The sequence below is a fragment of the Vanessa tameamea genome, chromosome 25 (genome assembly GCF_037043105.1).
Source record: "Vanessa tameamea isolate UH-Manoa-2023 chromosome 25, ilVanTame1 primary haplotype, whole genome shotgun sequence".
In the NCBI taxonomy this organism is placed as follows: Eukaryota; Metazoa; Arthropoda; class Insecta; order Lepidoptera; family Nymphalidae; genus Vanessa; species Vanessa tameamea.
In genome coordinates, this window is record NC_087333.1 from 8600701 (window position 1) to 8626806 (window position 26106).

The 26106-nt window shown below is 31.9% G+C and overlaps 3 protein-coding genes across 6 annotated transcripts in view; 2 read left to right on the forward strand and 1 right to left on the reverse strand.

Annotated features, from left to right (window-relative positions):
- LOC113392865 (protein 4.1 homolog) overlaps positions 1–12957 on the reverse strand; it is a 72753-nt gene extending 59796 nt beyond the window's left edge. For all 4 annotated transcript variants that reach the window (XM_026629466.2, XM_026629464.2, XM_026629461.2 and 1 more), the window contains exon 1: positions 12619–12957. The gene's annotated coding sequence lies outside the window, so the exon portion shown is untranslated. The remainder of the gene's footprint in view (positions 1–12618) is intronic.
- Positions 12958–13727: 770 nt separating this feature from the next.
- On the forward strand, positions 13728–19195 carry LOC113392864 (vacuolar protein sorting-associated protein 28 homolog). Its single transcript, XM_026629460.2, has 7 exons — positions 13728–13883; positions 13981–14041; positions 14425–14620; positions 15170–15271; positions 17047–17181; positions 17667–17802; positions 19039–19195. Exons 1-6 carry the CDS (start codon positions 13877–13879, stop codon positions 17796–17798), a joined length of 633 nt encoding a protein of 210 aa, XP_026485245.1. The 5' UTR covers positions 13728–13876; the 3' UTR covers positions 17799–17802; positions 19039–19195.
- Positions 19196–21522: 2327 nt separating this feature from the next.
- LOC113402391 (uncharacterized) lies at positions 21523–25725 on the forward strand. Its single transcript, XM_026642628.2, has 5 exons — positions 21523–21782; positions 22009–22193; positions 23247–23404; positions 25027–25153; positions 25599–25725. The coding sequence occupies exons 1-5, from the start codon at positions 21651–21653 to the stop codon at positions 25696–25698; spliced, it is 702 nt and encodes a 233-aa protein (XP_026498413.2). The 5' UTR covers positions 21523–21650; the 3' UTR covers positions 25699–25725.
- Positions 25726–26106: the final 381 nt, after the last annotated feature.

Sequence of the window (26106 nt, forward strand, 5' to 3'; positions counted from 1 at the left end):
AGCAATGAGGGGGGCTTTATAGTAATTTATTCTTACATAAGGGTAATTTTATGTGGTAGGTATCTTTTCTGGCTTTGCAAGGGTAGATAGGAGTATACATAAAACTTTTATACTCAGAACAAATATACAAAGAAAAATGTTGGTAATTTTCTACGGTAGCCTCCAGTCGGATGAATGGTTAAGCATTGGTTTTATAGAACTCTCCCTAATATTCGATTTATTTTTAGAAAATTAAAAATTTATTCTTTAGGATATTTTCATGAAAATACGTTACACAATTAATCTTAAAACTATCTATAAATTTAACGGTTTAAAATTAAATCTAGTGGACGCCATTCCTTTGAATGTATTAATTGGCATTGATTAGATGGAATGAGAAATAAAATTGATTATATCGTCAGTTGAACGACCCGAGCGATTATCGCGTTCAAGCCAAGCGGAATCAGAACCGGTGGGCTTTGTGACCTTAACCGGTGATGTGACTATTATATTTAAGCTAGCTCCGCTTGTAACATGTACGTTGCACATTTTAAAACGATGTATATCAAAAACTATAGTTTTTTTTTATTTATTTATGTATTAGATCCGGAATTTTCGCTACGAGATGATAAGTGAAAGAAATGTAAGCTAATCCTTTTTTATTTATAATCAATTTCTTGATCAAATTTCATTTTAAAATTACATTCGTTGTAATTTGTCCGCTAAACTTTTAGTTTTTTTTTCTCTCGTAATTGGTTTATACATATATCATGTTATTATCTATTATTTATGTCAATGTATACAATACGTTCATAAATATTAAAAAAAAACCCTTACTAATATTATATATTTATAATAATGAAACTTAACAATATAGCTTATTATACATTAGTATAACACATAGGCTACAATTTATAAAGATATTGTCTGGATAATACCTGACAACCAACCCCTAAAACGCGAACGAAGCCGCGGGCGCAAACTAGTAAATAAATAAATATACGTCGTCGATGAGCCAGCAACTATGATCTAAGATGTTATGTCCCTTCTGGCTCTCTCGCTCTTCGATCCTGAACAGCTGCACAATTAGCTGTTAGACCAAATCAAGAGTAAATTGCACCTAGCAGGACTCAAAACCTTATCACCAGGGGAAATATAACCTAACCCACTCACCTAAACATCAGATAGAAAAATAGATAATTCACAGTTCAAACTAGACAGGGATGTTTTCGAACATAATTGAGCAAGATAATATATTGTAGCTAAACTCCGCGGCCGTGACCGAAATTTATCTAGAGGATGTCCATTCCTTAGTTTGTTGCAAACTAGAAAATCAAAGTAAAAAACTTATGTTGTTAAAAATTTTAATTCCAACTTCACTGTAGCAAAGTGTTATTAAATTTCTCAACCGTGAAGAAGAAACTTGAACCTGAAAAAATATGATATTCTTGTTAAAACATTTCTTTGTACAAAAAAATTACTTGCATATTACGTCGTCGATTTTAAAAGTGCATTCTTATAACTTAAGAGATATCGTTATCTACTTCAATTTCAATGGAGGATTATTAAATTCCAGATAATGTTTAAATGTGTCACTTCATCGCCGTTCTAAAATATGTTATCACAAATAAATCGAATCCTGCTTCTATCGCCTTACAAGTATTAAAAATTATTAACCACCAAACTGACCTTCGATTGGTACCAAATTGACTCAACCACCGTTGAAAAGCTAAGTTAGGGCTGACCCACACTCTTGAACCTCAGAGCAAGCTTCAATGCGTCAAAGTTTTACACGTAAGTGATCCCGTGGCGTTGACTATGACATAGAAACCGTTGCGGTTTTTGGGATGGTCTGGCATTTCGCCAGTAGGACATACCCTCCCGCTTACTGTAAATCTAGTTGTTATTGCAATAATACGATAACTTTATAACTATTATTACAATAATCCGATGTTCACTTCAATTCTAATCACATAACAACATCAAAAAGTAGACAAGTAAATAAATAGGCTCTTACAAGGTTTTTTTAATCATTTTACAATTATAAATGTAGTACAATCAGTAATCACTCTCAGTCTCAAATTAAATCACATAATCAACCATATCAACCATAGAAAATTATTTTTCCTACATCTATTTCGCTCAGACGACAAATAAATTTTAGTAACATTACGAATTTGATCTTCCTTTTAATGTACGTTTATATATTTTAAAACATATATATTTACATATTCGTATGCATCGATGACATCAACAGAAGTCACCTCACCAATGAATCAGGAGGTTATCAGACTAGTGACTACTGTGTTCTTGACACGATCGTGATTAGAGCTGCGGCCTATTGTGTCAGAAGCTATTTTTACACGATGAGATCTTGTGAAGACTCGCTCTCGTGTGTTATTTCATTTCGTGATGTCAACTGGTTTGCTGGTTTTCTGAAAATCGTGATATGTAATTCTAATTTTAAACTATCAAAGATCAAATGTGTTGTAGAGTTGCAACCTACGACAAATGATCAAAGGGTCATTGAAATTACGATCACTTGGGCTATGATTACAGTGATACGGTCCGTTTCGAGCGAGACCACAATTTCAAGCTACACCAGTGGGACACCACTGTCATCAAACAAGGCATACAACAAATTAAAAAAATGTTTATAGAAGTCAAAAAATACAAGACGGGTAAATAAAAAAAATATATAAATAAAATGAAACTAAATAATAATCAGAAATAAATTAAGTTTCATTTAATTTAAAATACGGAAAATTGATCGTAATTTATTTTTAGCTTTATTAAATAATTATTATAGGAAACTTCCTGCAGTGATCCGAGTTATTCAAGGACTCGTATTAATAATCGTGACAATTATTACAAATACGGAATATGTGCCACTAATATTAAGTTAAAATAATTACTGTTAAAAAGTTTTTACGGGGGAAGATTTCCTCTCCTTTAAAGTAAAAGTTTTGAGGTTATTTTACCATAAGCTCTACTGTGGGTTGGCATCTATCTAGCGGAATTTCATTGGATACGTGTTGATTTTATGACTTCTGCCCTCACGGCACAAAAACGAGATAAATTATAACACAAACTTACTTGGACAAGCCTATCTGGGTAGGTACCCCCCTCATATGATATTCTACCGCTAAGCAGTATGTTTGTGTTCAGCATTGAAGGCTGAGTGACTACAGGGACATAACATCTTCCTTCCCAATTGAATTGGCAATATGAGGAATTATTCATATTTCTGAATGTACCGATGGGCAGTGGCGACCACTTACAATCAGGTGGCCTATTGGAATTGGATTTTCAGACAATTGCTATCATTGAATTCACTTAAGAGATTGAATATCATTTTATACATCTATCGTTAAAAATGTTTTACTGAACCCATTCCCTTTGAGGGTTATTCACTCGTATGTTCTTGTTTATTTACTTTTAGAAACGCTTACATTCAATGAGTGTTAATGAACGCAACGAGCTCGTCTAGGAAACCTGTGTTCCGCCCACACAGGACCCGGCCAAACGACATCGCGTGGGTTGCCTAAATTGTTACTTGTATCTCAGCTACATAGCTTTGTTTTTAATTTGACTTGTCCTCCTTAGGCCTGGATATTTCAATTAGATCCGTCGTGATCCCTCAAATCTCGCTTGAGACAAATATTCGTCTGGGTCATACAGATTATGTTCGTAGGATCTATTGCATCCTTTTATGTTACTTTTGTGGATATTCTGTTATAACAATGTATTTTAAACCACAAGTTCACATGTGAATGTACAAACGCAGATGTGCTCTCCATTCACTAACTTTTTTGGATTATTTATATTAGAACGGTTATCCAACTCAACCTTGTTGTTGTGACTTGGTGGTAGAACTAGGTGATAGATGGTAAGTTAAAAGCAAAGAGAAGAAAAGAATGGCTTTCCTAAATATTTAAAATCTTAAAATAGCGAGCAAGTAAAATATCTGTAACAGTTGATTATGGACCGGGAAGTTGATAAATTTTGGTCTTTAAATTAAACCAAAGCAAATCTTTACTTTTAGACGCATTTAATTGTATCCATAAAGACAAGACGAATCATAATTGTAAACAATAAGGCTATCGTTGTTTATCGCTATTCACTGATAAGAAGCACAAAATACTTAATCGTAATCTTGAACTTATAATAAGTAACAGGACCGAAGTAACTGTTTATATCGAACCCCCATGGAGAGTTCCTGTTAGTAATTGATTAGATCAATTATACATTGACGGGCAGCCTGAGAGACGTTTCCTCTCCTCGATATGGGCATACGACTTGATTGAATGAGATCCAAGAAAGTCGACTAGCGGGAGTGTGTCGCGACGTGGTGACGACTAAAGGCTCTCTCGGTATGCCTTGGCTTTATATACTTTGTTATTTTATTTTATGAAGGCAGAGCTAATGGCCTACCTGATATAAATGAACTTCGTCCAAAACATTGTTATGCGGGAAGTATTCATAACCAAGATCTAATGTTTTTAGTAATTGTACTTACACTGGTTCTCATCGTTCAAACTAAAAGAAAAAGTAAAAATAGAGGAGGAAAAAGAGAGAGAGGAATAGAGAAGGTTAGCTATAACAGTAGAATTTATGAAACGTGTTCATTGATATGATAACTGGTTGCCGTTACTTGTTTTGTTGATAAAACCAGGGAAATTAACTTTAATATACAACTAGTTATGGTTAATATCAGATATTGGATAACAACACAAAACTCTAGTCAAAATTCAAAAATCTTTTATTCCATATAGAAGCGTACACTCGCTTATTCACTGAAAAAAATCTACCACCGGTTCGGAAATAAACCGAAAAGAAAAGCACGGAAGAAACGCAGCAGTATTTTATTTTTGTCATATTTTACAATTATCGTTCTCATTAAATAATATAAAAAAAATAACATTATTATAGACGAGCCAAAATTATTCCAGTAATTTTGTCTATATTTTGTTCTCCAATAGCCAAATATGGCTAACATTGTTCCCAAGGTTCTATCTTAACCTTTCAATAAGTAATTAAAAGATATAGATAACAAAATACTTTGTGACAATATAACAGTTACGAGGAGATTCTTCGTTTCCTAATAAAGAAAGTAATAAAAAACGAATTTATAAACTCTTGACCGAAGATAAAAAGCAGACAGAATTTTTAAGTAATCGCTGCAAAACTGGTTGAAGAGGAAGACAAACCCATTTAAAGACACAAAAAACTGTGATCTTTTTGGATACACGAACATTTCCGAACTGGTTTACGTTTGAAATTTGCAGCGACCGTTAATAAACGCTCTTGCAAGTTTATTATTTGATTGTTTTGGTTCTTTACAAAAATAAGTTCAATCCAACATTTATTTCTAGCATCAATAAAAATAAATCCCTTTCCAACATTAAGGTTTTAATTTAAAATAATTACGATAAATATTTGACTCACCTTCCTTTTAACTTATTTATTTACAAATTTGATTTGTTTGATTTGATGCACAATATTTTACAAATTTGACGTATATATTGTATTTCTCTAAACATCTGTTCTTAAAGGAAAAGTCCGAAGCTGTCTGACAAAATTTCAACTCGATGATGCACAGTCAGCGTTTAACGGCCTTAAAAGCGTCTATCTAATTAGATGAGGTCAGCTGAATGCAAAATGTCACGTTCCGGTATTCAACCCAGAGACCTTTACACCGTGACACGTCACAATGAAGATATATATTAAGGCAGAGAATAACATTATGTTAGTATCTTAAATGAGAAAATAATTTGAAAAACGTCTGTTGGTGTTCATATATTGAATTCAATCGATTTAGTAGTTAGTATTTCGATGAATAAAAAGTATTACAAATAATAAACCAGTATTCTACAAATATTACATGTTTATATTATAAAATTTTAACCACAAAAAAAAAACAGTTTTTTAAAAGAACGGATTAAAGACACAATTTAATAAAGTTCTTTGTCCAGAAGCATCTGTGGCATCTTAAACGGCGGACGGTTTGGTAAATCTCCGCAAAAATAATATTTAAGATAAAAGAACAATGAACGAACTTCCCAACGATAAAACAATTAATGTTACCGTTTAAAATTAATGCTTTCACAACGCATCTGATAGAATGATAGATGAATTCAAACTTTTTTTTTTTCTGAATCAGCCATAATACGGCCAGCTCGAACAAAATTCAGTTGATTAAAAGACGTTAAATATTATTTATGGACGCAAAGTCAGACAGAAATAAGCACAAAATGTTTATGATTTATATTCTCCGGTTACTTGGAGCAACTCACCCGCGTGTTCGATTGCATCTGACATCACGTCGACATACATAAAAGATCATTTAAAACAAAATGCATTTCATTCAAATCAAAATGTTCTTTATTTAAGTAGACTCGTATTTTTTTCTTATATATTTTTGATTGTTTATGATATAGACAGGCGGACGGACAAATAAGCTAACTGATAGTAATTGGACAACATCGTCCATCGAAATAGCCCCTTTAAGAAATATTAACTGTTACTTAAATCATCAACGCGCCACCAACATAGGGAGCTAAGATGTTATGACCCTTCCGCCTGTATTTGCACTGGCTCACTCACCCTTCGAATCGGAACACAACAATACTAAGTAATGCTGTTTGGCGGTAGAATGTCTGATTAGTGGGTGGTACATATCCAGACGGGCTTACACAAAGCCCTGCCACCAAGTTGTTGTCATGTTAAAGTAGAACTCAATATTTACTCCTTTCTCAAATGAAATATACATTACACAGTCAACTGGTTTATCATACTTTGTGTGTAATTTTAGTTGCAACTCGATCGCATGACAGACATTACGACATTTTCTAAGTATGAAGCAATTGTTGTCAACCTTACCTCTACTAGGGTACATTTTTAGTGTTATAAGGAGCATTATTAATTACGTAAGGAAAAGTAGGTTTTAAAAATTGCTTTCTGTGAGACAAAAGCCTTATAAATAATAGACATATAATCATAATAAACATAATCAGCCTGTAAATTTCCCACTGCTGGGCTAAGGCCTCCTCTCCCGTTTGAGGAGAAGGTATGGAGCATATTCCACCACGCTGCTCCAATGCGTTGGTGGAATACACATGTGGCAGAATTTCGTTGAAATTAGACACATGTAGGTTTCCTCACGATGTTTTCCTTCACCGCCGAGCACGAGATGAACTATAAACACAAATTAAGCACATGAACACTCAGTGGTGCCTGCCTGGGTTTGAACCCGAAATCATCGGTTAAGATGCAAGCGTTCTAACCACTGGGCCATCTCGGCTCTATAATAATCATAATAATCTATAATAATAATAGACATATGCTTGATATTTGTGGTGTCGAAGTTATAATGAGACAAGATGGTCCAGCGGATAAAGCACGTCTTAAACGATGACCGCGATATATAATCCAGACCAGCATCACTAAGTTCTCCTTTGTTTATTATTTATCTTGAACGCCGTGTTAAAGGAGAGGTGGTGGAATAAGGCCCCAATATTCCTTAACACTGCTTCCAAAAAGGAGGTTGTTTCATCAACGCCAGGTCACTACATCCAATGTTTTGGACGTAATATATCTGTAATTTTGAATTGATAGTGCCGAATATCATATTTCTCCAAAGAGTGTTGAGAGGCGTGGAGGCTATTACTTTACCGAGTTAGCATTAAAAATCTATCATTCCTACTGCTCATTACTAAATATAACAAAATTGGGATACCTCACAATAGAATATAAAAAAGCTATTAAACGTCCGAGAAAAAAAAACTTCCTTCTTCGAGACACCATTGAATCGTTAACATTATGTAATTACGAACACAACAATGGGGCCTATGGTAGCAACCTTGAGAAGTTCAAATAAAGGAAACTGTGACATCAGATAACTTTGTAAACGGTAAGATCTATGTAAAATATCACCTTTGTATATATACTAAGTGCAGACTAGTGCAACTTATTTTGGGTTCAATCCTTATCACTGTACAATATTTGTAAACATATGAATGTCATTTCAAATTTTTACATGTGATCATAATTACAATTATAATGGAGTATTCTTTTTTTAATTTTGATTAAGGTTAACATAATAAGTAGTTTTATTTTATGATAAACAAACTATTAAACTGTCGTTAATGAATCATCAGTAGACAAAATTTCATCCAACATTAAAGGGTTTTCTTTATTTTCTATCTGCATATCTTATTTGCAATAAGGTATGCAGACGAGCAAATAAACCACCTGGTAATTAATTGGTCATCAAAGTCCTTAGACATTGACGCTTTGCGAAATATCAAGCAATCTTTACTTTACCAAGACATCACCAACCTTAAGAACTAAGAAGCTATGTTCTTTATCATCAAGATACGTTCCAAACTAAGAACCATATCTACGAATTCTAGCTTGGATTTCGAATTAACTCTTACGATCAAGCTAGCCAAGCTTAATACACCACCATTTATAAATAAATTGAGATTAATAATACGAATGTATAATCGTTAATCGTGTATACTGAGGTCAAGTAGAAATCGCTGTTTAAAATCTTGTAATCTAACAAATCTGGTTTCATTTACAAGCTCTCTATAAAGTCACTTAGTTTACAAGGATCTAAAATAAAATTATTTAAACTTGTACACGTTTTCTACGTCTATAATACTTGGTATTAGTTCGATAAGAATATATTTTTACACTATAAATAATGTTATTATAGTTTCATAATAAATGTTGCAAACCAGATATAATATTTATAATTTCCATAGCAATTACTATAATATGTATACGTATTATTGTACTTGTAAATAGTAAATAGGAACTTCGTACAACACACGGCTTCGTATTAGCTTATGAGGCTGCAGATGCAGAGGTATAGAGTTCAAACCCAGGATCAGACCATTAAAACGTCATTGAGTATATCTGTTAAGAAATTCTGTTAAGTTTGGAAGTTGGCAGCGTTAACGATGAGCTTTAGAGAGAGCGTGAAGCAACAGCTTCTTCGTACTGCGCCTGAACTCCATCCGGTCGTGATAGTTTGTTATCCCATCGGATTAAGAGCGTAAGGGTATAGTTATCGGACCAGTGTTTGCGCTCACTTAAGCATTATTCTTAATATGGACACCGTGTCCGAATTAGGTCAGGTCAGATAGACAATATCGTTATTATCCTAAAGTAAATATTTATTCAAATGAACGCACTCATTTATAATGTTACGATAAGAACACGAAACAGTTTAAATAATAGTATTCCGTGAGCAGAAAAAATGTAAAATACCAAACAGAAGGCCGTGCTTGTATAACACGAATAAACAAATCCTTCAATGGTATTTATACGCGGTCATGTTTGCTTACGCGTTGATATTTTTTGCTTAATAGATAAGAATAATGACATTATGATAAAAATATCATTGATTTATTAACGATTTTTTACCCAAGGTGTGCCAATGTGATAAATGCAGTTTTTTTTTTTATGAATATACTCTGAACTATTTCTAACGTAATGGGACTGTAAAATATATTATTTAGGTATGTGTATATGTTACTCAATCTATACTAATATTATAAATGCGTAACTCTGTATGCCTGTCTGTCTATCTGTCAACCTAGAAGTTACACAGTTTCTCTGAACCCCATGGAAGGACTAGGCTACTTTTTTCTACCAAGCAAAAACACGCGAGCGAAAACTAGTTTAATATTATATTTTTGCACAATCTTTCCCTGTGTGTCGAACCTCACAACACCCGAGGTTGCTTGTAAGAGATCGCTATTAGTGATAAGGCCTTCGCGTGTATTTTTATTTACTATTTTCCGTACTACTTATTATTTATGCAATTGAGTGCAATAAAGTTTTATATATATCTAACTTTATCTGTATTTTTTATTATATTTAGAAAAATAGTTATAGTTGAAATTAACATACATATTTTTTTTTATCGTTACTAATTCCGTAGTTGATTTATTTTCCAACTTCCGTTTTGTACTTATTATTTTAGTTGTTGTTGCACTAAAGCTGGCAGGCAACTTTTAAATAAAAACTTTTTTTGTCATAGGTAGGCGGACTGGGAAATGGGCCACCTGATGGTATGTGGTCACCAATGCCCATATATATTAGAGCTGTGAGATATATTAAACATTCCTTACACAGCCAATGCGCCGCCAACGTTAGAAATCAAGATGTTATGTCCCTTGAGCCAATAGTTACGCCGGCTCACTCACCCTTCAAACCGGAACACAACAATACTAAGAGGAAAATTGTATGCTGACTAATATTTTTATAATCAATTAAAGATTACCTGATGAATTCGCGGGTGTCAACTAGTGCTGTATATTTATTTATGTATTTAGATCGAGAAGTTACACTTAAATCTACAACGCAACACGAGATTTATTACGAAAAGATTAAATTTTATAATCTCTTTCTCGTAAAAAACGAATTTAGAAATAAAACTATTTTCTGACACGCTGCCCTGGTTACGAATACGATCATCCAACATTTTATCGTCGTATAAACACCGCCATTAGCAAAATAAACACACGTACACATTGATCGTAACGCATTCCTTGTTCTGAACTATAAATAATTCATAAACACTGATCTTATAACTCTGGATATGGAACGGAAGTTGAATTATATAGATTATAGGTAACCGGGAGTTAAACCCGCCTTAATCCAGGGTGCAGAGGGTCACAATAAACAGGATGTCTCTTTAAAATCCTTGGGAGGTTGCCAGAACACTGCTCGCACCCGGGCGTTTGTACTCAAGACAGGGAGCTAACTCTACTAATGAATTGTCACTTTATAGCAATCGAATCGAAACGCAAACTGCCCTTTAGCTGTTTACCTATTCCACTAACACAACGATCCAGTTTCGGTTCGGAAACAGATGAATCGAATTGGTATCGGGAATTTATCGTAACCGTTATGAATAAGTAGAATTGGCTCTTAGTTCTCGGTTAATCTATATAATATACCCTTTCTATCTCGTACTTATTTTTACGTTTAATTAGCTTTTGAGCAGATTGGTCATCTGCTATGGAGAAACCATTACGGAACCATGGGAACTACAAATGTGTTTCCTGATATTTAAGATACCCGTTTACGACAATAACTACCCCCTCCCCCTTGAATAATGCCATTTGCAATTAAAGGGGACACCGTAGGTCTAAATTTTGCAACCGAAAGTACATAGAATAAAATTAGAGGGAAAAAGGCCATTCATCTATTTAATGAGAACGAAATTTGTTTCTGTGTGATGAGATATAAAATGTTGCCTGTACAGAATGTTTCTGAAATATGAATATCTTGCATTGCATTAAAGCAAGCATAACTTAGTTCTATGATTAGGTTCAGTATGTTCATTTTTTTATTACCTTACTAAATAGGCAAATATCCTTATCTAAGGAGCCTAAGGAAGCCAGACTGAGCCGTCAACTTTTATTAAGAAAGCAATTGACTATGCTGCAATCAAATTAGCCTCACATCTTAAATATACCCGAGTGAATTTATTTTGAACTGATAACTATAGATTTGGATACAAAAGTTTATTGATGACATCAGGGAAACTATGATGGTCTATGATCAATGATGAAGTGATGTCATTGGGTCCATTCTAGTTAAAAGGTTGAGGCTGAACGCAAAGTCCAAAATGCAAGGTCCTTTCAAATATAAAATGTAATATGCACAATAAGGCAATGATCTTAATTCACTGTCTGTTAAATCAGATTTTTATGCAACTTCAGTATTAAAATGGTACAAAAAAAGTTAGACATTTATATAAAAAATAAAGATTAGTCTTACAATAATATAGATCATATTATGTTAGGGTAGCAGAGTCAATGTGTGTCAATATTGCATCTTCTGACTATTTGTCCAACTTGAAAATGATAATGAATGTTGGGAAGTCTTTGCTACAGACAATAAAAAAAATAAAGTTTTTTTTTTAATCTATTCATTATATTCTAAATTACGAAGTGAAAATTATATTGTATATTCTTCTATGTAACAAAAAATACTAAATATCTTGTTATTACACATATTCAGACAGTTTTTATGTTAAAAATAATATAACATTAATTATTATGCACTAGCGACCGGTTTGTAATATAATGGCTTTGGTCATTAATGGAAATAACTATAATCACTACAAGCAAGGTTACACAAGGTTTAAATTTTGAGGATTTTTTTATTTTGTTATTTAAACTTTGTTTAAAAAAATATATTTTCAATAAGTGCATTTTTAATTAGATTAATATTTTTTAGAAAGGTAACTTTGAATAAAAAGGTAATATTTAGACGGCATTCTTATCGGATTGTTGGTACTATAGCTACAATTATTTACAGTTATACGTCGCGAAGTCAGTCATGGCTTACGTTGTGGCCCAGTAGTACTTACTATAACAAAAAGTGGGACAACGCCGCGCCCAGCCCTAACCATCGCCCGTTCAACGTATGTCCGAGAAATTCCAATACGAAAAAAAAATCAAGTCTTTCAATGACACACAACAATCTGTGCATTGAAAAATAATAATCAGTTTACTATTAGAAGTAGAAAATACATACTAACAAATGCCGAACCAAGGAAAATATGTTGTTTTTAATTCGCCGCTATTATTTAAAAAATGAATTAGCACTGACCTGTAAATTAACAAGATCCCATTAAAGGGCGATTCAGAATACGCGAAGATGTCCAAGTTTTCACTGTGCCGTATTTCAGCACGTAAACATGAGTTGTAGACGTTGTAGTTCACAATTAAAGGAAGAACTGGTATTATCACTTACACCACGAATCCACCTTTAGAACTCACAAGCACAAACACTGTTTAGTAACGTATATCAGTTTATATGATAAAAGTTTTAAGCGACTTTTCACCGAGATTATTATTTTCATTCATCGCAAGGTGAAATCATTCGAGACGAGTGGCAGTTACGTTGCCCAACCGAAGAAACTACGATATTACGGGGCGCGGGCGCGGGAAGAAGGGTCGCTCGCGTCATCCGCCATATTGAAAGATTACGTCACCGCTTAACAATGCCAATTGCCAATTAAAAAATATTCAAACCGCGATAGAAATATTTAAACCAAAAACCGTTAGTCTTGTAAAATATAAATTGCAAAAAATCTGGAATTATAAAACAAAACGTTACTATAATGATTAACGCATTTTAAAAAACAATAAAGACTTAAAATTCTTGTTTTATAATAATTCCTTTTGACTTCGTGATCGAAGAGCGTACTAGCACTAATTACTGTATTGTATTAAGTATGTAATTTGATATCTGATATAATTTATATAATATAATAGTTTAACGAGCAAAAAATTAAGAATTCAAGTCCGTAAAAACTATATTAGCTATCAATCTCAAAATATAGATTTTGAAAGTTTATTACCACCTAAATTATTTACCCCCTAATAAGCATCTTTTAAGGGAGAAAATCTTTAGAAATAAATATAGAGACAAAAAACTTTGTGTGAGAAATTCATACACGGTAGAAATTAAACATAACATTTTTTTAGAGTATCTCATTGTCGTGTCTCATTCTTGTTTCATTGAGATTTAAATCACACGATTCTAAAGTTTCAGTTTAGCAACTTTACTCGACCAATGAAATTAATAACATTTTTTAATCTGATTTGGTAAATATGAATAAATATTAAAAAAAAAAAATATTGGTATTTTTATTTTGAACCTTGCAACTCTACAGGTTTGTGATAAGCGTGAAAGACTAAAAAAAAACAGTATTGTCAAATATTCTATGAATGTTGTTTAGTTGATTAATCGTGACTCTTAAATCTTAATTAATTTAAATGTTATAATATAGTTAAATCGTTTTAATTTTGAACTGTATTAATAATTAAATAAGTATCAACTATTGTATCTGCTACTAGATATTATGCAAGGTAATTGATGTAATATATTTTAGTAGTAATATCGTTTTTTGTTTGGATAATCCTTTGTTTTTATAAATATAATTTTTTTTTTTTTTTTGATAATCAGACACAAGGCCTGAAGTGTACGAAGAAGTGAAGCTGTATAGAAATGCAAGGGAACGAGAAAAGTAAGCAAATTTAATTCTTAAATAATATTTTAGCATAGAAATAGGTCTAGGTAGGTAAGTTGTATAATTTATTAAATACTTAATAAAACATGTAAGTAAAAGCCAAAACAGACCAGTGATTAGAGTACTTTATCTAAACCGAAGTCTGCTTGTTCAAACCCTAGCAAACACGACTGAGATTGATATGCATTATTTGTATTTATGACTCATTTCGTGATCCGCGGTTAAAAAATTACTTCCAGGAAGTCTCATAAGAAAATTTGCTACAATTGTGTCTACCAATCTCCAATGGCGTAGCTTGGTACTCACATAAGCCCAACCCCAGCAGTGGAATAAGTACAGTATTACTATTTAGTTTACTAAGTGTAACTAATTGTTTTCAGGCATGATAATATGGCAGAGTTATATGCAGTGGTGAGCACACTTCAACACCTTGAAAAGGCATACATGCGGGACTGTGTTCGTGCTCAAGAGTATACTGCAGCATGTAGCCGATTACTTGTGCAGTATAGAGTCGCCTTTAAACAGGTTCAAGGTGATGAGTTCCCAACAATTGAGTCATTTGTCACTAAATTTAGGGTAAGTTAGAAGAAACTATGTTTTTCTTATCTATTATTATGATTATTAAATGTTATTTCTTATGTCATGAGTAGTTTTTTAAGTCAAGAATATTATCACTATTATCAGTTATCATTGGAGTAATATGTGCTTTTCAAAAATTATATAATATAATACATATTTGTAATAATGAAAAATATCTATCAAAAAAGTGTTGCCAGTAATCAAATCAGGGTTTTTTCCTGTACTGGTGATAGGTCATCAATATTTAATTATGACTGATTATAATCAGTAGGTAATGTAATGCTTCTGCCACTCTAAAATTCTTTATTCTATATAATAGAATTTCAGGATTATGAGTTCATACTAATTACTATTTTTGGTATATATATACAATATCTTATTCTTGCCACCTCGACCGCTTGGGTCATGATTTATACAGTAACCATTTTTAATTCTTATTTGTATACAGTTAAGGCCTTAATGTTTGTAATTCTTATGTTAATTAATGATATATAATTTTGGTAATTATTTGTATATAATGTCTAATAATTATTTTCATAATTACAGCTTGATTGCCCTGCGGCTCTGGAGAGGATACGCGAAAACAAACCAAACTTAATCAAAGATGACAAAGGCAACACCAACAAGTACATTGCTGAAATTGTGTCTGTAAGTTAATTAAAAATCCAAGTCTAAAAAGCAATATAACACATCCAGTTGGTGGGCTAGTGTAGTAGCAAGTATTTATTTATAATACAAAACTGCATACTTATCATTATAGGACATGGTTGTCTGAATTCGATATTACAGCACGTTAATTAACAATGTTTAAAATAAGTCTCTACGTTATATATGATATAGTCCAAGTGGCTGTAGTTGTGAGTTCACTCAGGCTGCAATAAAACATATCTACCCTGTCGGCTATGACGTTGAGAGTATGTAATGTGCACGTCAGTCAACAAACTCCTTTATATTTCTTACAGCGTCAGAGTTAAAAAGAGCAATAAATTAAAATCTTTTTTCTATGCATGCTTTAAAACTATCTATGTACATCATTTTCAAAATTTCTACAAGTATTATCAGTGAGTTAATTGGTTATTGTAAAGTTATTGGTAGCTAGAGTTAACAGAACAGATTAATTGTATGAAGTTAAAGATTGAGCAAATGTAGTAAAAATACTTTCAAATGAAAATTTGTCAAAATCATTCCTTAGCTGTATATATAATCATTACATAGTATAAAACAAAGTCGCTTACCGCTGTCTGTCCCTGTGTATGCTTATTGCTTAGATATTTAAAATTACACAATTGATGTGGTTTTTTGTAAGAGATAGATTGATTCAAGAACGAGGTTTATATGCACAATATAGTAGAGAAACACTGATTATTTTAGAGGTTTCTGAAGTGGTGTCGTAAATAAACACATTTTTGCGCTTACATTTCAAACGCTGGCTGAACCCTACGAGATAGATCAAAATACTAAAAAGTATTGTACCCCATGAAAAGTCTACAAAAAAGTCCGCGATGGTATATGTTTATCTCTTAAGACCACCCACAATAACCATTTTTTATCCTTCACTTTTGACGAGAACTAATGGCTTATTTTCGAAGCAATTTTAAGCAATACAGCATTAATCCTAATCCAATTAAGTACCTTAAATATTTTCGAAGATATTACAGATTTAAAACGTTGGTACATAGCTGTTTGTATTGTCTAATGACTGAAAAACTGTGAATGTTCTAAGACATTCTGTAGTATGTTTAGTGGCAGCATTACACCCGTGCGAAGCCGGGGCAGGTCGCTAGTCATAATATAAAATAATATATATCTAAGAATAATTAACAAAACAAAAATCACAATCTCAAATTCTTATTATAGGTCCCTTGCAATGGTAATTTGCCAGTCAGGACACTCAGGACTGACTGCGGTGTAATTAATATTCTAGCAAAGTAAAAAGTCGCAGGATTGATCCTGACCCCTTGGGTTATTGTGGTCCCCACTCCTAACGCAAGCTTTAAGCTTAGAAGGAGGGATAAATAGGAATATCAGTAATTCCTTATATTGGTGCATTGCTTCTATTCTGTTTAAAAAAAAATATATATACTCTTAATTTACTGATTAAACCGCCACGTTGAGTCAGTGACTACTTGTTAAGCTGCAGATATTTATTGTCTGTACTGAAGACTGGTTGGAATAAAAAAAGATACACCATGTAAAGTCATTCTACATTTTAAATCTTCCCGGTGACGTCAGATTATCATTTCTTCTGATAAATAAAGCAATATGGAACTTGTGTTGTTATACAAACTTTAATATAAATGTACTATGCAAATAGCTAGTATCTCTTGAGAAAGGCTGAAGTGAGCAGAATTGCCTAGAAGGAGGGTAACAGGAGTTTAGTTATTAAATATGTATAATTTAACCATACTGTTTTGTTTTCGTAGCTGTACATCACACTCATGGACAAGTTGCGCCTGGAACTGCGTGCCATGGACATGATACAGCCAGAGTTGCGGGATCTCAAGGACACCATGGATCGTCTTGCTATGCTGCCTGAAGACTTTGAAGGAAAACTCAAGGTCAAATTAGTATAATACATTATATTCAAGTTTATTTGTTTAAGGATCTGTCTTAAGGGTTTCGAAATAGCCGGTTTTATTTTGTCCCCTTAGATTATAATAATTTTAACGAAACTGTAACCTTAAGTAAGGAGGTAAATAGAACTGTCGACAACAATTGCCGTCCACTCCTATATATCATTCCTTATAGTTCAAATTGACTTTGTAACTTGTACTTGAATTTGTAACGACGAAGAATTTTCGAAGAATTTACAATATCAATTTTATTATAGTTTCTTTTCCAAGATTAAATTTGGAATAAATCTGAAAAGTAATGTTGTATTTTATAGGCATAATTTAATACACTTTATTTAATAATAATGCATGCAATAAAACAAAAATTGAATCTGAATTTTGTACAGCTGTAATATTATAAAATAGAATACGTTATAAAATAAATAAAATATAAATAATAACTATTTATATTATGTTATGTTATGTTATAGGTACAAGAATGGTTGGACAAGTTATCGGAAATGTCGGCCTCGGATGAACTCTCGGAGAGTCAAGTTCGGCAACTTGTGTTCGACTTGGAAACATCATACGGATCCTTTAACAAATTCCTTCACAAGGATTAAGCAGGTATTTAGAAAATGACTTTAAGTTTAACTTGGGTTGCTAAACTTCAGCACAAGTTTCACACTGATTATAATCAGAACATTCATTTAAATAAAAAATAAAAACAAAATATACTTTATTCAATTAGGCTTTTACAAGTACTTTTGAATCGTCATTTAACAAACTATATTAAGTAAAGCTACCGCCTGTTTGGTATGTAGATTCCACCGAGAAGAACCGGCAAGAAACTCAGTAGTTACTCTTTTTCAACATCCAAAAATACAGTCATGTTAGTTAAATACAATTATGTATGTATGTTATGTCTCCTGCCTGGAAGTCAACGAGCATTAACTCCATGTTTTTTTATAATCAATATAATCTTGTATCGAATAATATGCCTTTTTTTTCCAATGTATTTTTTACAAATGATTTGAATTTATGAAACGGCAAAGTTAAAAGTTGTTACAGTGTTGAGTTAAATGTTAAGCTACCACTGGTTTGGGAAATATATTATACTTAGAAGAACTAGCAAGGAGCTCAGTAGTTACTCTACCACAATTTTAAATAAAGAGTACACCAGTAAAGTACCATTAAATCTTTGTATACCCAGAAATTTATAAATACTAACTCCACGCTTTTTTATCTTTAATCTTGTATTGAGTAATATGCTTTATATTTCAATGTATTTTTTTTTGTATGTAATTTTTTAAATTTGTATATAATATTGTTGTAAACATATTGTGAAGCAACTGCGAGTATACCCACTTTAATAAAATCATACCGAAGGGAGTTGCATTAGAATTCTATAACTATAGGATTTTTGGACAATTGTTCTTTAAAAAAATATATATTGTTTTATTATTAAACTTAAATATGAATATGTAAATTACTATATTATTTTTACGAACGACCTCCGTGGTCGAGTAGTGTGTACACCGGTTTTCACGGGTACGCCACTCCGAGGTCCCGGGTTCGATTCCCGTTCGAGTCGATGTAGAAAAAGTTCATTAGTTTTGTATGTTTTCTTGGGTCTGGGTGTTTGTAGTACCGTCGTTACGTTTTTCCATAACAAAAGTTCTTTAGCTACTTACATTGGGATCAGAGTAATGTATGTTATGTTGTTCAATATTTATATTTATTTATTTATTAACACAATTAATTCCTACTTAATGAAAGTACTAATTTTTATCCCATGTGAGGAGCTTAGGTAGTTAGGTAAATTAAAAATATCCTGTCTTAGCAACTGATTTTCTTTTTCAGGTATAAGTAAAGCATTCTCGCGCCACGGAAACCATCTTGTTTTCTGTAATTATTATATTATAGCTACTCTCATCTCATATAACATTTTATAAGATGTAATATAAATAAGATTTAATTATGTTAAAATATAATTATTACCAATAAATTTAAAAAAATATATATTTCTTTTATTTTAAAAATTATTTGTAAATTACAAAATGATACTCACGTATGTAGTTGTTTTGTTTTTTACAATGTTTAAATAGCTAACAGCCTTTGTTGCGAAAGCCAAAAGCAGTATTTGTCGAAAGATTTTCTTTTCGCTCTCAAGACAAAAATTGATTGGAAAAACATTTGATTAATTTCAATCTTAATTAAAGTACCTATAAAGTATTGCTTTTATTTAGAATTCATTTTTTTTTATTATTTTTTCTTCGAGTAAAGCGGTGTCCATACAGGTTACGCCTCTGAATGAGTGACCTTTGCTTGCTGTAAATGACTATTGCCTATAATTAAAAAACCTAGGAATTAATAATTACAGATTAACTATACTTCGCAATACAATCATGTTCGATGTCAATTTATAAAAATTAACGATTAAATATAAAGACATTATTCAATTGATTTATTTATAGGTATAGATGTTTTGCATACAATTTTTAATAAAAAAGCTAAAACAGTTTTTGTAAATATATATTCGAGATAGATAAAACTCAGACTTAATTATATATTATATATTTAATGCTATAATATAATAGGAAGTTTAAGTTTTAATAAGTTTTCAATCTCTTCTCAAAAAATCAGCTGACATTATTAATATATAGGATATATATTAATAATGTCAGCTGATTTTTTGTCCCAGTGATTATGGGACGACAGTTGCACATCGAAATTCGGTCATGGTCTCATTTTGAAGAGTTCTAGATGTGCAGAAAAATAATGAGGATTCTACTAAGTTGTTACAATTTAAAATAGAATTAATTTTGGAGAGCGAGAGAAAGTTACTGGCCGGTTAATATATAAGAAAAAAAAAATGAAAAACCTAAACAAAATTAAAGTAAATTGTTATCGAGAGATTCTAACTTAACTAATGACCTGCAGTATAAAGAAATGAAATCAAAACAAAACGAAATCTCTCGTAGGTTTTGAAATTCCTAAAAAATCTTTTGAATAAACGCGAAGTTTCGCGGGCGACCCATTAGTATAAATGAACGTTGTTATTGAATATTATAATCATCAAATTAGTATTGCTTCTATCACTTTTGACATATCAGACTTGTTCTACGCTGAGTTCGAGAGTTATCGGCTTAAATTAAACGCGTAACTGCAAGTTACAACACGTGTTCAACACACGAAAGCGAACGTATAATTCACTTGTACGCAGTTTGGACTTGAATTAACATTTCCAATTAATGACTTTACTTCAAATACCTATTAAATCTCTTATACGAGTGACAAGAAATATTGAAAATTCAGGATAATTAAGATCATTTTTTTTAATAATTTTTGCAAAAGCTAAAAATAATGTAAATAAAATTTCCACCGTTTTTAAACTTGGGTAGGTATACTTTAGAAATATTAGCGAATTGTTAGTGATTTCACTGGTTAAGGTAACGTTTTCACTTTTTAACGTATTTGACATGATATTTATTCAGCTATATGAAATTCAAAATATTACATATAATCCGATAAAACGATAGCTCTTTTCTGTACAATATTTACCAAAATGTCCGTGTATAGAGACTTGTCGGAAAAACTAAGAATCTATATAGCTACCTATTCATATTTATTATTGTTTTCTCTTAAAATAAACTAGATTTTTCATTCCTTAAAATTACGGTTAACTATATGTATAGAAGCAAATATATTATTCGTAATTTTAAATAAAGTGAATGTCGTTTTGTTACAGTAGCGTTAATACTGTTTCATATAAAAAAAAGCGAGCGAGCTTTACAGTGACATCTAGCTTTCACCTTGGTAAACATTAACATTGTATCCTCTCGGGAAATGGTTTAGTTCTATCTGACGGCCAAAATTAGGACCGTGTGCGCTCATTTAAAAAAAGCTTCCTGTTACATACTTCCGTCCCTTTTCACAAAATCACTGCCACAGAGCAGGAAAGGAAGAGGAAAGAACATAAATCATATCCACGAAATCTCTTTTTTATAGGTAACTCAAAACATTAAAATATATACGATCAGATGACTTATTTATTAAATTCTGTGTAAGACAAAATTATTATTTCGTTTTGTATTTTTAATTAAATAATATTTGTAATGAGGCACTTACATGGAGTGAGGGATATCACAATAATTTTACTGGCGTTACTTTCCTCTAAAGAAGTAATTTCAATTCCTTTTTCTTTTTGTATTTAACATGATTATAATCAAATTATAAAATCTAATTTATTACAGTGATCTTTTGATTTAATATTTCTAATTAAATTATAATATTTGCATAAAATAACCAATAATCATATTACCTATTTTTTTTATATTCAGTGCACGAGAAATATATTCCAAAATATAGATGAAAAATATTATATAGTCTCAGAGGCGTACAGTGTAGCTAAGGACCTCTTTATCCAAGGACGTACAAATTATGATAGTTTAAAAAACACATCCCTATACGTGATGGACACATTTTTAGACCTAGTGCGCATTATGAACAATGAAATGTCCAAAGAGTTAAGAGGGGCCGTTATCAAATTTTATAAAATTAAATATTTTCACGATTTCACCAATTATGTGATAAGTTTGGAAGAGGTACGTATGGTTTGATAACTTTTAGTCATAAATTATGTATAATGACTTTGGCAAAATACTACCAGACCAGTAAATTGATAATTTTATGTATCATTGCTAAATTGTCAGTCTCTCTTGACGACAACAAATGAGTTCTTATGTCTGCCTAAGATTAATATAATTAAACAACGGGCGTAAACAAGTCACCAGTTCTTATACTATACTTAATATTAATACCTATCCTCAGGCGACAGACATGATAGATCATTGTCTTATTGAACCTGTGGAGAAAATAGAGAATATACGAAAACAGTTCCACAAAGTTATCAATAACTTCGAGGACATCAGACAATTTGACACGGTCAATAAATGCATTAACGAACTTCCGGATGAGGTTGCGGCTGCTCATTGTATCTTGCATCAAGCTGTCCTGTATGCTACTTGCTGTATATTATTAATTTTATTATATTCGATATTACTTAAGCCGAGATCGCTCAGTGGTTAGAACGCGTACATCTTAACCGAGGATTTCGGGTTCAATCCCAGGCAAGCACCACTAAATTTTCATGTGCTTAATTTGTGTTTATATTTCATCTCGTGCTCGGCGGTGAAGGAGAACATCGTGAGGAAACTAGCATGTGTCTAATTTCAACGAAATTCTGCCACATGTGTATTCCACCAACCCGCATTGAAGCAGCGTGGTGGAATATGCTCCAAACCTCCTCAAAGGGAGAGGAGGCTTTAGCCCAGCAGTGGGAAATTTACAGGCTGTTAATGTATAAAATAAAAAAAAAACTTAAGTGCGTTTTGAGCACGTTTGTCTAATAACAAAGATTTTTTATTTTGATAAAAATAGGCGGACGGGCAAATAAACCACCTAATGGTAAAATGGTAAGTGATTACCACCGCACATAAACATTGGCTCTGTGAATATCAACTATTCCTTATCGCCAATTCCCCATCAACATCGATAACTAAGTTGTAAGGTATCTCGTGCCTGTTATACTGACTCACATACCCTTTAAAGCGGATCACGACTATACTACATGTAATAAAAGTATTGCTTCTTGGCAGTAGAATATATGATGAGTGGGTCGTACCGACCCAGACGGGCTTGTAGCTGTAGGCTTGTGGAGTTTTAGGAGTTTATGTTTCGCGTTGTGATAAAAGGAACGGTAGCTTTAACTAGCCGATTGTGACCTCAGACGCAGTTCGCTAATTCTCCGCACAAACTAACATTTTAATGATAAACGTAGCGTAGCATAAAAATCGCGACCATAACCCTAAATTTAATAAATACAGACACCTTATTATTATTGTTGGTATCGTATTGTGACACTAGTAAATATGTTAGAGCCAATACGCTTATTTCTCATTTTGAAAGCTATGTACACCCCGTGAGAATTAATAATCTAACTATCCAATGGGTGTTGAACTAAAATAAATCTATTTTGCTTTCTGTTATTTATTTTTTCTTCAATGCAGTTTCAATGAAACCATGCAAGAGAGCCTAATGTCCATTGTTGAAATAAAAACTAATCAATACGTCAGAAAAATGAACGCGTCCATTTACGATGTGCAGAACTGCTTAAACAATTTAATACCATATTTCTTTGAACAATTACTCGTCGAAACTTATACTGGTAAGTAGGCATATGAGATGAAGCAGACACAAGTTTTATTGTTTCTTTTAGCAGAAATAATGCGAAATAAAATAAAATCGTTAGTTGATTCGGTAACCGCGGTGTTTAGAAATCTTCACGTCCATACTCGTGAGATGTACCTTTTTCATGTTATAAGATTTAATTAGCATTCATTATTGTGAACATATACGATAACTGAAGTTTTAGAGAATTTACAACTACTAAAGAGATTGTAATTAGGTATAACTTATTTTTTTAACTTGAAATTAACTCTCTTATTAGTTCAAAATGTCGACTAATGCATTGGTAACATAAAAAGGTTAGAGCGATGAAAACCTCTTTGTAAATTTCTAATTTAAAGGACAAGGACAAGAAAATCCGCAATTAAGGACTATTGTAAAAAACGCATAAATTACAAATGAATAAAAATAGCTGCGAAAATGTCCTAATCGATGAACGTGTAACTCTGATCATTCTGTTGACCCCGATTTCGCTGTGATTACTACAAAGAAACTACCACGATGGTGTAGACTAATTCTTACTTATTATTCTGTATTTTTTTGATTGTACTGCTTACCTTTCTACAGAAGAAGCTATATATAGATGACCTTTCCTTGGAATAAATCTGTTTATCCGGTTAAGAGAAGGAAGACATCTTAGTTAACTAGTTAAGAAGGTTTATGACGACACTGCTTTGACTCATCCTTGTCAGAAAGCTAGAGGTTTTGGAAGTAATCGATCGGCGAAACAGTCGAATTACTCAAATATATTTTGTCATAACGCAGTATAGCACTTGTGTCAGAACAGCTTCATCACAATCGCCCAAAGTCATGATCTGCACCAGATGCGGGACAATTGTCAAAGAATATAGAGTTGCGACGAACAGCAAGCAAGCAAGCAAGTAATGTGGCCCAAGAAGTCAATACTGCAAATTTATATCAATAAAGTATTATACCAATTACGTCCCATACACAAAAGACGAAGACGGCAAGTTACCAGAAGATGACTGCATCATAGCCCAAATAGGTTGTAGGGGTACTGGTCCCTAACTTATTTGTAGTTACTTCTTGATAGTAAAATAACACTTGCTTGCTTGTCGGATCGGAATGAATTTTATTTAAAAATGTATCAGTATATATATATAAATTTAAAATAGAATATTATAGTGTATATATACAATTTGATCGTCCAAAGAAAACGCTTACATTTAGCCAATTAAAAATTATACATTAATGTTGAAAATATTTTAGATATTAGATTACAAACTAAATATTACATTTTTCAACCAACGAATTAAGAAAACTCAATTTAGTATCGTCCGAATTTTGGTGACAGTCAAGTCAATATTAGTAAACGCCAACTTCTAGCCGGCAAAACCTAAGCCTCTGAATAGAAGGGTGTAAACATAGTTTTAAGTCAATATTATATGGTCTTAAGGTATATTTTATATTTGTATTTATAATCTGAAATAGATTTCATTCATGAATATATTTTTTTCAGAATTCATAATAAATATAGTTGGTATCTACTATACTATATATTTACGTTAAAAAAACAATCTCGGTTTTCTTAACGAATAACAGAGAATAACTGTAATAATATATTATTATATTTTTATGTAGATAAATGTAAATTTCTGACGGTGATAAACTCTTCAATCGAAGATCTAGTAAAGGATAAATGGCGAAACCATACAAATACACAGTTCCCTGAGAAATGGAGCCCTCTGGTTGGATTCCTAAAAGAGAAGTATTATTACCTCTTTCTTTATTTCTTAAACATTCCTTTGTTCCTATAATTTCTCTTTCGAAATACCTATATATCTAACATAATCTGTTTTTTTTTTTAATAATTCCGTTTCGGTGAGTTCTTCTGTTCTAGAAGACTATGTTTATCGAAATCAAAATATACTTTATTCAAGTAGACTTTTACAAGCACTTTTGAATCGTCATTTAACAAACTATATTAAGTGAAGCTACCACTTGCTATAAATAGGGTCGAAGCCAAATAACTCTGTAATAATATGATTTTGTATATATAAAATGAACAGCAAAACTCATGAACTGAATATAGAAAATAAAACATTACTTTTAATGTTATGGAAACATGCTTTTACATTTAAATTTATAAACTACAAAACAGTAAATGGTCTCTCGACCTATAAAATGTAAAAAATCAACTCGTTTTGTTTCAGATCCTTGTCAACGCTAAGGAATATACAGCAGTCTTTGTTTGTAACTCTATTATCTGCTAATATAACGTCGTTGGATATTATTAAAGCTTTGTACTCTTAAAATGTTTATATATTTAAATTATTAAATCTAAAATTGATTTAATTATTTTAAGATATTATTGATTTATTAAACAACCTATCATCATGCAAACGCTTAGTTATTTCTATTACAATATTAATTTGTTTTATTTTAGTATAAATAAAACATATATAACGGAGGTAAATGAGGATCTCGTTATGAGAATCGTAATTAGATGGATGAGACATCGTAGCAAACTCAAATAATTTTTTACTCTTTTAAAATTCTCTTTTCATATTTTTTGATCATTTCTTTATTTTTCAATGACGGCTGTTAACCCGGGATCCATCTACTTCACTCAAGCATACTAAAGACGATTTAAACATTCTTATAAGTGTCAGATACAGCAATAGATGGCATCTGCGACATATATATATGCCACATATATAT